This window comes from Chaetodon trifascialis, chromosome 21 (genome assembly GCF_039877785.1).
Source record: "Chaetodon trifascialis isolate fChaTrf1 chromosome 21, fChaTrf1.hap1, whole genome shotgun sequence".
NCBI classification, from domain to species: Eukaryota; Metazoa; Chordata; class Actinopteri; order Chaetodontiformes; family Chaetodontidae; genus Chaetodon; species Chaetodon trifascialis.
The window spans coordinates 1,148,216-1,160,090 of record NC_092076.1 but is presented as its reverse complement, the minus strand read 5'-3'; the positions used below and the strand labels follow the sequence as shown (position 1 = coordinate 1,160,090).

The 11,875-nt window shown below is 50.9% G+C and overlaps 1 protein-coding gene across 9 annotated transcripts in view; it reads right to left on the bottom strand.

The window, feature by feature from the left end:
* The window catches only part of srcin1b (SRC kinase signaling inhibitor 1b), a 71,835-nt gene continuing 59,960 nt past the window's right edge, over positions 1 to 11,875 (bottom strand). For 5 of the 9 annotated variants that reach the window (XM_070989956.1, XM_070989950.1, XM_070989953.1 and 2 more), the window contains 6 exons: positions 10,630 to 10,777; positions 9,290 to 9,614; positions 8,679 to 9,021; positions 8,440 to 8,582; positions 6,687 to 6,836; positions 5,287 to 5,458 (listed from right to left, as the gene is read on the bottom strand). In XM_070989956.1, the coding sequence (XP_070846057.1) occupies positions 5,306 to 5,458; positions 6,687 to 6,836; positions 8,440 to 8,582; positions 8,679 to 9,021; positions 9,290 to 9,614; positions 10,630 to 10,777 (1,262 nt within the window). In that variant the 3' untranslated portion in view covers positions 5,287 to 5,305. Of the gene's footprint in view, positions 2,276 to 5,286; positions 5,459 to 6,686; positions 6,837 to 8,439; positions 8,583 to 8,678; positions 9,022 to 9,289; positions 9,615 to 10,629; positions 10,778 to 11,875 lie in introns of those variants that run through there. The other 4 variants (XM_070989954.1, XM_070989957.1, XM_070989951.1 and 1 more) reach the window with 3 other exon arrangements.

Below are 11,875 nucleotides of genomic sequence, written 5' to 3'. Positions count from 1 at the left end.
TAAGAGGGTCAAACCTTTATTGTCACAAAAACACAACGGGAACGTACAAAAGCAGAAACCGTCCGTCGGCTGATTGGCAGCTTTGTCGTCCACACGGAGCTGCTGCCGCCGCTTTGCTCGGTTTCGCTTTAGTTGCTCTTTAGTTATGTTGTAGTAGATTTTCATTCTTCACGATTCACAAACAACACTTACCCCCACGGCGCGCCAGGGTCAGCCCGGGGGGGTCGAGGGGTCGTCCTCCACAGCGACAGTAAAAGGGGCTTTCCCGCCATTTTCAACATGATACAAAGTGTTGCTGTACAGGTTTAGTTTTTAGTTTACTCACACACTCACAGGTACACGGATCATCGACAGGAAAGAATGAGCTCTGCTGACGCAGCGTGCAGACTTCAGGAATGTTTACAGTGTGCATGCCATGTCGGAGGGTTTCTCCGGCTAGAAAACTTCACACAAAATCAACTCTGGAATATATTGTTTGGGTTTATATACACTTCTGAACATCCACAAACGTTTGAACAATCACACGTTCATCAAGGAACCACCGACAGTTTAGAGGGAGTCTGTGGGTTATACAGGAGGAAGGATCTACAGCGCGGCGCCGTTCGGACAGACGGACGGACGGACGGACGGCGGGCGGGATGTGCTTTGTCTACGCGTGGTGGGACTTCGATCTGTTGGAGCGCCGGCCGGGCGGCGGCGGCGGCGAGCGTGGTCATGGGTTTGGTTCATGGTTGGCAGGAGAACATAAAAAATCTTCAACACAGAAAAATAATAATTTCCAGGATAAATGTGTCGCGTGCTCATGAATCCTCTTCAAGTATAAAAATACAAAAAAAGCTTGATTATATAAAACATAGATGATACTTTTCTTTTTTACACGTCAGTAAGGCGAAAAACTAAATGGTCATTTCATCTACATACAATAACTCTGACTGCTGCGGCTCAGACTCACGGCGTCTACGTTTGTGCGAGCTTTGATGGCGTTTCCGAGGCGACGGATACATTCTGTCAACGTACGAACTGTTACCTGCTGCAGCTCTGCCGTGTACAAGTACACGCTCAGGAGTAACGTGTCAGTAATACTTCACTCTCAGCTCCTCGGTTTGAACCTTCCGACCAGGTTTGACGTCCGGACAGAAACCTGAAAACAGACGTGTCCGTTTCACACCATTGCTGATCTGTGATTGGCTGTTTGACGTCTGCGCGAGCAGAAAAACACGTCAATCAAACTGAAACACGACCTCGACTTAAAGAAGAGCGGCGGCACTCTCACCACCATCAGCAGTTCAACAGGAAAGTCCCTCATTGGCTGACGCAGTCGGCCAATCAGATACTGTCCTGCTCAACTTCAGCGCCGCCTCTGACAAACCTTCAAACTTAAACGGACTTCCTGGATCGTCTTTCACTGGTACCTCGCCTGGCTCCGCCCATCACGCTGTTTCATCACAGGTGTGTTTTCGCTTCTCCTCTCTGGTTACCATGGTAACCGAGGTCCAGGTCAGGATCTGAACGCTGCATTTGTTTTTAAAGTGGAAGGAGACATTTCAGAAGACAAAGAGACGAACGAGCTCCTCGAGTCCACGGAGCAGCGTCCGAGCCTCGGCTGCTCGGTCTGGTCACGTGGACTCTGAAGTCTCTGGAGACAGCAGCCGTCTCTCGTCCTGTCAAAGTCAATAATGTCCACGTGTTTGAGGACAGGACGACACTTCAGACACAAGGACGGAGTCAGACAGACGCAGCTACACCGGAGGACGGCGTGACAAGACGGCCATCATGGAGACACGTGGTGTCGTTTAAATGCGGAGACAGTGGCTCGTCCCTCAGCCGTCCAAACCCGAGCGTCCCTTCAGGTCGCAGCACTAAATGTCTGGAGCGCCGTTTCACCCCGTCACCTCAGGGACTCCTCCAGAGTGAACACATGACAGCGTGTCCGCTGGGACAGACATGTTGTTTGGCTCTTAGACATGTGGACAATGGGTCTGCGTGTTAATTGGTTAATTACTGCTGCGCCGGCATGCTGATTGGCTCCCTGCTGACGACCTCTAGCACAAACGAGAAAATGAGATCGAGTCCAGAACGATGGGAGAAGCCGCTTCCTCGCGCTTTTGGTCCAGCAGAGACCTGAGAGGCAGACAGAGGATGAAGAAGCAAAGCCAGCGAGACCATAACGATGTGAGAGGGAGCAGCGAGGGACACGCCGGCCAGACGGATGGTGATTGGCCAGAAGGATGAGCGGCGTTTGTGCTGAAGCGGCGGTCAGAGAGAAACCTCAGCGCTGCTCCGAGGAGGCCAGCGGAGAGAAGAAGACGAACAGAAGCAGCGAGAGGAGGGAGAGAAGAAGACACACATCAGAACCGGCACACACACTCTGGGTCCAATCCCACATCTCACACACACCCCGCGCTGCCTTCTGATTGGCCACCGGGGACGTCAGGCTTTGCTGCATCGCACTTGTGGGCAGATGAGGAAGAGGAGAGGAGGAAGACTGTGGCTGTCGCTGAGCTGCAAACAGGCAGAAATGATGCTGCCCTCATTCAGCTCCTCTTCCTCACTGTGTGACGCAGGGAGGAGGAGGAGGAGGGAGGGAGGGACGACATGTTGCAGGAGGGGAGGGAGCAGAGCGAGGAGAGGAGGAAGGACGAGTCTGACAGGAGAGGAAGAGGAGACAAGGAATAAAGAGAGGGGAGGATACAAGGAGGGGAGGAAACAACATGTCGAGAAAAGGGAAGGGGAGAATCGAGAAAGGGCAGAGGAAACAAGGAGATGAGATAAGGAGAGGATACAAGGAACAGAAGGAGAGGAGATTCAAGGAGAGGAAAAAACAGAGGAGCAGAGATGAGATGAGGAGAGGACATCGGGAAGAAAAAGATAAAGTACGCAGAGGAAGAAGGAGAGGAAATGAGGACAGGAAACGACAAAAGGAGATGAGGAAAGGGAAGAGGAGAATAGGGAAAAAGATGAGGAGAAAAGGGAAGGAGCTGCCCCCCCCCACTCAATGTTGAATGAATGACGCCCGCTGACGGTTTGTCCGTCCAAATGCTCGAGGAAGAAGAGACGACGAGGAAGAAGAACGAGGCTGTTTGCTGAATGTACGTCCAGAGCTGGAGGAGCCCGAACCAGAGCCAGAAGGCTGGATGCTAACAGGCTAATGGAGGCTGGATGCTAACATGATATCCAAAAACACCTGGCAGCTGTTGTCACGTCTGAGTGGGCGTGTACAGGTTGTGCCTGCAGTGATCGTTCTCATTGGTCCACTGAAGACACCCGAGCAGGTGTGACCGAGCGACCCTGAACGCCTCACGGGCCGTTGAACCAGAGTGCGCTGAGGCTACGCGTTTGTGTTTGATGACATTATCTCACTGCTGATGTAAAACTGGAGTTTATGCTAAAAGAACTTTATCGAGCGTTTGCTTCGGGCTCTCTGCTGATGCATTTTTAAAAAGCAATGAGGGAGTGGAGTTGATATTCAGACGGGCGCAGGACGCCGGCCCTGAATGCTGATCCTCGAGGCGCTCGCCCAGATGGCGCCGCCGTGTCAAGTGGAGGTCAGCCGTGTTAGCCATGTGCTAATTGCTGTTACAGCTAATGGAGGCTACCGTCAGAGACGCTACGGAGTGGTAACCTGAAGCTGAGAGCTGAGTCTGTAAACGCGTCGCGGCTCCTATGATGAGCAGCGAGAGAAAGTAATGAAGTCGAAACACTTAGAAACCCACACTGCATGTTTAATGACTGAACTCATGAATTAATCAGAGCGGATTCCTGAAGCTGCTGCAGCTCTGGGTGGAGTGGGGGGGCCACGGGGGGGCCGCAGCGGAGGACGGGTCACGGCCGCTCGGCTCAGCGGGTCGGAGGCAGCTCTGCAGGCGCCGATAAGACGAGCGGAGCTTCAGAGCTCATCGGCTGAGTTTAACCTCCCGATCACACGTTTCGCTCGTGAGCCTGAAACCTGCCTCATTTACATACTCGACTCTGATTGGACAGTTTATTTCACACAGGTGCAGGACGAAGCAGCTCTTTTCCTGAGTGATGCTTTCATGAAACATCTTATTTAGCAGCTTGTTGAAGTTAAACTCAACGAAGGAGCTGCTGACAGCGTCCTCAGAGGGAACATGAGGACGACTGGACGTGTCCACGAGGACGTGGACAGGACGCGCTGCGAGTCCAGGTCACTAAACTTCACGTTGTCTCTCAAACAGCTCTACTTGTACAGGACTGAAACATTTCACTTTCACTGTTTGTGATTCTCAGAGTTCAAGCTTGGATTTGTGTTTGAGGGTCACGTGATGGACAGGAAGTAACCTGATTGGACGGACGTCTTCCCACTGCGGTCTGTTGGCTCAAATTTCTCATTTGAAGAAGAATTAGAGAAGATCAGAAGAATTTTGTGTCTGAATTGTAATTTGAGCCACTAGAATACGGTTTTTCAAAGAAACTGAACCCTTAAAACTCTTTAAGTAAACTTGAAAATGGAGACTGAACCAACACAAAGCGGACGGACGGACGGACGGACGGACGGACGGACGCCGGCAGCACGTTTAAGTTGCCTGTGTGTTTTCAGTCCTCGCAGCTTCTCCTGACGTTGGGTTTTAATCTGCTGCCTCAGTCGCTCTCCCTCCCCAAGCTCCTTTCCCTCTCTTCTATATGTATTGCACACACTGACCTGCAGAGCTCGTTCTCAGGTCACTTTGCACCTTGTGCTTCGCTCTCGTCGTCTTGCATAATGAATCGTAGCATCAGAGCTTCTGAAAGGCAATTCTGAGTAAGCTAGCTTAACGGACTGGCCTTTGGGCCGTTCCCGCCGCTCACTTCCAGCCGCACCAACGTACCGAAACACTGCGCAGCCGCCGCAGGGCTGCCTGGAGGGCGAGAGGACGGGCGATGCTGGATGAGCGGCGCGTGGCGATGACGGGACGAACAGAGCGAGATGAGGGGAAACATGTCCGCATCACGGAGGAACATCGTCACGTCCACCTTGAGATATGAACTCACTCCGTGGCTCTGCTGAAGGTTCGGAGTGTGAGTAGAATCTAGTAAAGCTAGTTGAGTCAGTCACAAGCACCACCAAGACCTTCCTCAGGAAATCAAAACATCGACAAACTCGCACGACAAAAACTTGATCTCTAAGCAAGCTAGGTTAGATCCAGGAACTCAAAACACATCAAGAACGGGGAAAGTCAGGGTTTCTGGAGGAGCTCCCCGGCCCGTGGAGTCCTCTCTGACTGTCTGCCGTGTGGCGCAGGAGTCGGAGGAGCCTCCTCTGAGCGGCGGCAGAGAGGAGGCCAGGCGGAGCGTCGCAGCCGGACGGTTAGAAGTGGAATACCTGCTGCTGGCCCTGGACTTTGGGGAAATCCTCTTTCTGCTTGCGGGTTTTGGGCCTCTCCAGACTGCCCTGCTGGAGGTGTTTGAGCCTGGCGGTGACCGTCGGGCCCTTCATCGGCCCCGGAGAGTTACTGCTGTTCTGTGGAGCCGACAGGAAACAGATTCACGGTCACAGACGCACAAATCACCGCACATACGTACTGTAAACACACACCACATGGCCAGAAGTATGTGGACACCCCACGCTACACTGAAGAAGGTGGAGGAAACCTGCTGCTGCAGCAGCTTCCTCTCTCCTGCTGCAGCTAGCAGCAGCTAGCTGTTAGCCGCTAGCAGCTTTTGTGCGGTAAGTCAGACAAAAACAGGATTAATCAGTTAAACGTATCAAGAGTCTGCAGGAAGAGACTAAATTGCACATCAAGTCGTTAACCGAGAGGACGAGACAGAGATTCACAAAGAAAGATCAAATTCAGAGCTGGAAGTCAGCAGAGGTTAACAGGTGAGGAAGAGAAGCTCGGCGTGAGAGAGCGAAACCACACTGAGACACAAAGACAGCGTCCACAGCAGGACCAGAGGCCTGCGCAGCTAACGAGGCTATCACGTGCTATGCTAACGTTAGCTGGTGGGTTGACTGGAGCCGTGAGGTTTACGTACTGAGGAGAGAGAGCTTTTCATACGGTGCTATGAAGCCATTTTATCAGAGGACGAGCGGCTGTTTTCAACACAGTCTGAGGATTATTGAGTTAAACACCGTCAGCTGTAATATTTAGAAGAGGCTGATCATGAAATCAGTATTTGGGAGTTTAAAGAAAAAATAAACGATTTATCAGATCTTGATGCAGATTCCTTTAAAGTTTTTTTTAGAGTCATAAGAAAAGGTGCGTTTTATTGTGGAAACATAAAAAACTCTACTCATCAGCGCCCCCTGCTGGACAAACTGTGTAATGGTATAATTAGCTTTTTCCATCTCTAACAGAAACTTTCCAGGCGACGCTTCGACAAATCAAACAGCTCAGTTCAGTTCTTCGTCTTCGCGCTCACGCTCTGTTTCAGTGGTTAAAGGTTTGAGGAAAGTGGAGAATGATGAAGGACGTCAGCAGCAGGACAGGTAAGGTCCACAGGTGTGGCTGACGGAGACGTTTACCTGTGTGGTGCAGGGAGCGGTGGGCGTGGCCTTTGGCAGACTGCTGAAGGGCTTATTAGAAGCTTTTAGAGGCGCTCGCTGAAATATCTTTGATGGTGGTTGTTGTGTGAGAGAGCGAGACACGTTATCACACGATGAGCGACACAGAACAACAACAGCGACAACAACAACAACAACAACAACGACGACAATGACCTGCTTCAGCTGAACAATCTGTTTGTACCTCGAGCTCAGCGATGATCTTCTCCTCATCGTCCTCGTCCTGAATGGCCGATGCTGCGATCACAGGAGGGGTGGAGGCGGGGCGCGGCGTGTCCGACGGGGTCCGCCTCAGCTTCACCAGAGCTTTGGGCAGCTCGCCATCGTCGTCCATCTTAAAGGGAAAATAAGACATTCAGACTCAGATGTTAGAGGAAAAGCAAGGTGGAAGCAGTTTACAGCAGGACAGAGGACGAGTGTACCTGAGTACAAGTACTCCAGTACATCTGAAGTACTTGTACTTGAGTCTGTTCTCTTCATGGTACTCTATTACAGTCGACTCCAACAGTAAAATCCTGCTCTGGGTCCCGATAAGACGAAGAGGACAACAGTTACAGGGGACATTTACTGCACTGCAGTACTTTGACTTTCAATACCTGAAGTACTTTTTCCTCATTACACTGACATACTTTTACTGAAGTAACATTTCCAGTGTGCTTTTCGTGTCCCTGTACTTCCTCCATGGCTGCTAACGGGTGACATTTCTGAGTGGACGGCAGGAGGACGGACAGTTCACACTCGTTTAGCTCCAAACTCCCGTTTTGTTCAGTGTTTAACACATTTCACAGACGTGGAAGCAGAAACCGCTCGCCGAGCAGCCGCCTCGCTGGAATCGATGCACTGAGGAAGTCAAACTGTTCAGAGACGAGAGTGAGTCCCACTCAGCAGGTGTCTCCTCAGAGACGTCCAGCAGGCTTCAGAGCAGCAGCAGCTCGTTCTGAGCCTCCAGCCAACAGCGCCTCCTCTGTTCTACATGTGAGAGCCGCTCAGAGACTTCACGCCGCCGTCCTCACCTGCCTGAAGGTACGCAGGACTTACAATGGCTTCTGGGATACTGTGGACCAGCTGCAGGACGCTCTGCATGAGACTCAGACAGCAGCACCTCAGAGGTGTGTCCACCTCAGTCAAAGCGCTGCTCGGGCAGGCGAGCAAACGGCGTTATTTACAATAAAAAGACTTTTTTTAATTAATGAAGAAATGTGTGGATCAGCCCTGATCTGATCTGGAGTCTGTTTACTTTCATTTCAGGGTCTAAGATCTTCATCAGTAGAACTCTACTGATGATGTGCTGCTTTGTTGTTGTTGTTGTTATTTATGCAGCTTCTCAAACAGAAATGTGAAAATTGGTTCAGTAACTGGAGAAGATGATCTCAGTCGGCCAGATGGGGGCGCTGTAATTAAAAGCTCATCTCATACACACTTTCAAACACAACGAGCCTATTGGACCATAAATGTCCTCCATGATGGATTTCTTTTCTAATTTGCATAATGTGAGAAAGAACGATCGTTGAATTTCAGCTGAATCAGCATCAAGTTCGACTCACAGCTCGCAGGAAACAGCCCGTTCCAAAAACATGGCCGCCGTCAATCAAAGAGGCTTTGCACACCGCCTCGCCGACTGTTTGTCCAATCATCAGAAACCTTCTACATCACGTCAGAGCCACAACAGACGTCCTGCACCGTGTCCTCTGTGTCCTGTATGTCATGTGTGTGTCCTGTGTGTGTCCTCTGTGTGTGTCCACTGTGTGCTCTGTGCGCCCTCTGTGTGTGTCCTGTATGTCCTGTGTGTGCCCCCTGTGTGTCCTCTGTGTGTGTCCTGTGTGTGTCCTGTGCGTGTCCTCTGCGTGCTCTGTGTGTGTCCTCTGTGTGTCCTGTGTGTGTCCTAATTAATTAATTCTGTCTTCACTCTGCTGGACCAGGCCGTGGCAGCGTCTCACCTTCAGGGTCTTGTTGGTGACGATGACCTCTCCGGTGCGGTTGGTGGTGAGGCCGTGTGCTGACGGGAAGCTTCGGCGAGGCGGAGGAGGAGGTGGAGACTTGGAGGGTTTCTCTGTGCGATACCTGGCCACGTTGAGGTCCACTGTAAGCAGACGACAGCACACAGAACTTAAATCACCGTAAACCTTTGAAGCGACTCGGGATGAACAGATTTACTGGTGAGAACCAGGCGACTCACCCGACCCTCGCTGAGAACCGGCGCCCTCCATGCTGTTCAGCTTCTGGGCAGCCAGCTGCACTTTGCCAGGCTGCTGCTCCCCGCTGGGGGTGGTGGTGGAGGTGGTGGTGGCCGTGGTCCCGGTGGTCCCAGCTGCGGGAGAAGTGGCCGTGGTGGAGGTTATTGGGATGGTGATCTGGGGCTTGGGGGGCACCGCCGGCTTGTTGATGTGCCTGGCAGCGAAGTCCAGGTCCGGGATGGCCTTCATCAGCTCGGCCTGGGTCTCCTCCAGCAAACGATTGATGTCCTGAGCGCTGAACTGGGTCAAGCTGGCACGCTTCTCCTCCCAGTCCCGTTCCGCCGCCTGACACATATTCAGATAGAGACAAATGACGACAGGCCGAGCTGGAAAAACGCAACTAAGACGCATTCATGCCCAGTTTCAACATGACTGCTGCTGTTGCTGCTCACAGACTCAAACCAAATCGAAGCGTCTCTGATGTGATTTCAAATGGAAACGGATATTTGCCATCTGGCTCATCCTGACGTAACAATAAAGAGACTGATGTGCGTTCAGAGTCGTGTAGCTGAGAGACCGAACAGAGAGATAAACTCAATCTGCAGCTGATTACCAGTCTGACTTCAGCCGACACCGACTTATCACCGGGACGCCGACTCGGCAGCTCGTCGAGGACCCGGTTCCTGAAGGTCATGGAAGGCTGGGTGTCCTGCTCGGGGGCCGAGGCGTCCGCGTCACCCGAGGACGCGGGGATCCAGTTAGCCAGGCCGGTACCGGAGCTCAGGTCGGTGAGGCTGAGGGGAGGACTGTTCAAGATGTCCAGGTCGGAGCCGCGACTCGTGTCGTCCACTCTCTTCTGTGATTGGCTGGAGAGGTCTTCGGGGCTCTTCCACACACCCTCCGTGACTTGTCTGTACATATAGGAGGGATACAAGAGACTACAATACACACAGGACACCATGAAGGTCCTAAACTGTGTTAGAGAGGAGTCTACAAGCTACAAGAGACACAAGATAAAATACAAAAACAGATCGTTTGTCAAATGAACAGTAGTCATCAGAGCTGGAGCGAGATGAGGAGATGGACGTGAGGACAAACGTCTTCAGCTGGACTCAAACCACCAGTCATCCTGGAGTTATTATCTATGAATCTCTTTTATTACTTAGTCTTTTCAAAACTAAACATCAACAGAACAAACTGCTAAAATTTACAGTCGTTTAGACTCAGTTTAATATTTCTAACAGTTTCTGTTTTGTCTTAAACGATGTCGTCTTTATTCATTCTGTCTGGAAGAATGACTTCATTGTATTTCTCATTAATGTCATGCAGATGAGTGTGGGAGGTTTGGGAGAGCTCTCATGTTCATTGTTTAATGCTGAATTCATTCTTATTTCCATTTTTCTGTATTTATGGTTTGTTTAAAGGTACGATGTGTAAGAAACAGGGTGCAGCACACGGCTAACTGCTGCTCACTGGACCCTTTAGCTGCTAGCTGCTATTAGCTAGTTAGCTCAGTTAGCTGTGCAGCTAGCAGTCATGCTAGCTGTTAGAACTGGGAGCAGACGTCAGCAGAATCATTTCAGCTCTTGTTTAAAACCTTTCAAACTTCTGGCCGTTTCACCTTTAATGTCGATCTGAAATCTGAAACAAATGTTTGATTTCTCCTCAAAGAGAAGCTCCTGAATTAGATTTTACGGAGTCAGAGTGTCTGCCGTTGTCATGTGACTCTGTTCACGCGGCGCTGAGTTTTAGGAGCTTCCTCTTCTGCACGGCCTTCTGCGTACTGTAATCCATGTATATCTGAGTGACCATGCAGGCTGACATTTAGAAACACCTTCAGAGTCTCAGCTCTGCATTTCTGAGCTCTGAATAAAACAAGAAGAAACAGGAAATCACATGAAACGCGAGCTGAGCTGCTTTAACCAGAACATGAGGAGCGCTTGATATGTATACCTGCGGAGCATGCTGAGCGCATCCGTCATGGTGTTGCAGCGCTTCAGCAGGGCGTCCAGGCGGTGCGGCTCCTCTTTCAGGAACTTAACAGCCTCCACCTCCACCCTCAGCACCACCCGCATCTTACTCTGCAGGCTGGGGAACTGGTCTGCACGGCAGGGAGACAGAGAGGGGATGAGGACGAGGAAAGACAGATGGATGAGAGGAAGCTGCGTGTTGGAGGGGTGTGTTGAGATAACACCGTGTGGAAGAATGGAGGCGGCGAGATAAAGAGGGAGGAAGAGGAGATTACAGGAAGGGAAGACCGGACGCTGTTTCTGTCGCTGCTATTCGAAGCGGCTGGATTTTCCCGTCATGTCCAGAAGGAGGATTCAGTGGACGTTGTCCAAATGAGACGGCCCGCTGGACACGAGGCGAGGATAACAAAGCACGCGCTCGTCTGTGGACGTGCTGCCACTCAAACTGTGGCTCAGAGCACAGGGAGGCGTCGTGGGCGCGAGCGAGATACGCTAACTATCAGCGGTCAGGCTTGACGTTATGACGAGGAAGTACACAGGTCAGAGAAGCAGGACAAGAGGCTACACCTGAAACTGAGGCGGGTCATAAATATTCATCTGACTGTGTGACATCAGTTTGACACTCAGTGTTTAGCAACGTGAACGTATGGCTCCAGGACCGAGTCACTGAAGTCACGAAGGAAACATTCACACCTTCACTCAGTAACTTCACTTCAGTGACCACGTTAAAGACACAGCAAGAAAGACTGCATGAACAAAAATGTTCAACCAGTGAATAAAGTTCATGTTTTACATCCGAGTTTCAGTAAAATAAACCCAGTAAAAAGAAACAATGTCAGTTTTTCTACTGAAGCATCTGATGGGACTATTTTCAGCGGCGGATGGATCCACATTTGGTGTTGCAGTGAGTGAGTGAGTGAGTGAGTGTGTGTGTGTGTGTGTGTGTGTGTGTGTGTGTGTTCATGGAGCTGAAGGAGCAGCAGTGACTGATGAACTTTAATAGAGCTCAAAGGAAGGTCTATCACACAGGACTGTTAGCAGTTAGCGGTTAGCATCCACTGCTGGTTTTGGTCTTTTAAGCAGCAGAGGGGGGAAGTTAGCGTTAGCAGCTGACAGTAGCTGGACGGCTAAAAGCAGTTGCTCTTAAATTTGTAGTAATTGGAGAGTAAAAGCACTGAAACAGACAGTGAACATCACTCAGCCGCTGGAGGTCAGAGGAGGAAGACTGA